This window comes from Populus trichocarpa, chromosome 10 (assembly GCF_000002775.5).
Source record: "Populus trichocarpa isolate Nisqually-1 chromosome 10, P.trichocarpa_v4.1, whole genome shotgun sequence".
NCBI classification, from domain to species: Eukaryota; Viridiplantae; Streptophyta; class Magnoliopsida; order Malpighiales; family Salicaceae; genus Populus; species Populus trichocarpa.
In genome coordinates this window covers 6,455,985-6,457,767 of record NC_037294.2, presented here as the reverse complement: position 1 = coordinate 6,457,767, position 1,783 = coordinate 6,455,985, and the positions used below count along the sequence as shown (strand labels likewise).

At 36.7% G+C, this 1,783-nt stretch overlaps 1 protein-coding gene across 1 annotated transcript; it reads left to right on the top strand.

Annotated features, from left to right (window-relative positions):
- The first annotated feature begins 225 nt into the window (after positions 1 to 225).
- On the top strand, positions 226 to 1,315 carry LOC18102359 (glutathione S-transferase U17). The gene is made up of 2 exons (XM_006378114.3): positions 226 to 701; positions 823 to 1,315. Exons 1-2 carry the CDS (start codon positions 384 to 386, stop codon positions 1,195 to 1,197), a joined length of 693 nt encoding a protein of 230 aa, XP_006378176.1. The 5' UTR covers positions 226 to 383; the 3' UTR covers positions 1,198 to 1,315.
- Positions 1,316 to 1,783: the final 468 nt, after the last annotated feature.

Below are 1,783 nucleotides of genomic sequence, written 5' to 3'. Positions count from 1 at the left end.
TCAAAACTAAAACATTCTATTTCAATTGAAAAAATAAAACACCTACTAAAACAAATTTGACAACCTTCCTTCACCTACCTGATGGCAAATGTCAAATTACTACGTGGTGAGCTTCTCCACCACTGAATAATTTCATTTTTGCCATTCATTCTCAGTGTGAACATTGTAATGTCAGACAGATATATTGGGTAAAGAGAAATCTCCGCCTCATAAATGCTAGGACAGCACAACCATGTGTTCCAACTACCCGCAAGGCTGCAATATATTTTCACACCCCACACCAATTCCAAATAAATACGTCCTCCATTGTCATCCTTTCCATATATATTATATTTAAACACACACAGACTCTAAGAACTTTGTTCGGCTTGATATTATCGATCATGGCTAAGAGTGATGTGAAGCTTATAGGGGCATGGCCGAGCCCTTTTGTGATGAGGGCAAGAATTGCCCTTAATATTAAATCTCTGGGGTATGAGTTTCTTGAGGAAAAACTGGGATCCAAAAGCCAGCTTCTTCTTGAATCAAACCCTGTCCATAAGAAAATTCCAGTTCTGATTCATGATGGCAAGCCCATTTGTGAATCTCTTGTGATAGTGGAGTACATTGATGAGGTTTGGTCTTCTGGACCTACCATCCTCCCCTCTGATCCTTATGATCGTGCCCTTGCTCGGTTTTGGGCTGCCTATCTCGATGAGAAGGTACCACCTCTCTGATCTCCATCTTTCAATTTCTAGATTCATTATTTGTGACGTTCTGATTCTGGATTTCTTTATTGTTATGTTGTCCTGATCTTTCCCTGGCCATATTGAATATACGCAGTGGTTTCCTTCGATGAGAAGCATTGCAACAGCTAAAGAAGAGGAGGCTCGAAAGGCGTTGATAGAGCAAGCAGGAGAAGGGGTGATGATGCTGGAGGATGCATTTAGCAGGTGTAGCAAAGGGAAGGGTTTCTTTGGAGGAGATCAGATCGGGTACCTTGACATTGCATTTGGTTCCTTTTTGGGGTGGTTGAGAACCACAGAGAAGATGAATGGAGTGAAGCTGATTGATGAAACTAAGACTCCTAGCTTGTTGAAATGGGCGACTAGTTTTTCTTCACATCCTGCTGTGAAGGATGTTCTTCCAGAGACAGAGAAGCTTGTTGAGTTTGCCAAGGTTCTTGCCAAATTCAAAGCAGCCAGCTCGAACTCCTAAATAACCATTATTGCCTTGTGGGCAACTTGAAATGCTAGAAATTAAGGTTCTTATGTAATTTGAAATACAAGAAATTAAGCTTGTTGAGGAGAAATAAATTTAGATTACTTGCTGTGAACATTGATGGGGGCTCTAGTTACCATTTGCTTGTAATTTTCCTGCACCATTTTGCTTGAAATTAAGAAAACTTGTTGAAATAATGGTACAAAATAATCAAACATGACTGAAAAAACCCTTTATAATTTTTTGTTTTACCGAAAAAAAAATTTCATTTTTAATCTAAAGTCGTTTGCTCTTTCTTTTAGATGTTTTATATATTTAAAAAGAATATTGAAATTTAGGATAAACCATGCAAATTAAAATTTACCTTTCCTTTTCATTTGTTCTTATGTCTTCGAACTTAAATTAAAACGAATAGTATATAATTTCTATTCCTTTTAAGTAAAACTAACCATGCAAATTGAAATTTGGGCATTTCATATTTCGGTTGAAAGATTCATTTTTCTTATGTTTCAATTCCTATAAAAGTCAAGAGAGAAAAAAAAATTAAAAAAAAAATGTTGTCTGCTGTCAACATTTCACCTGT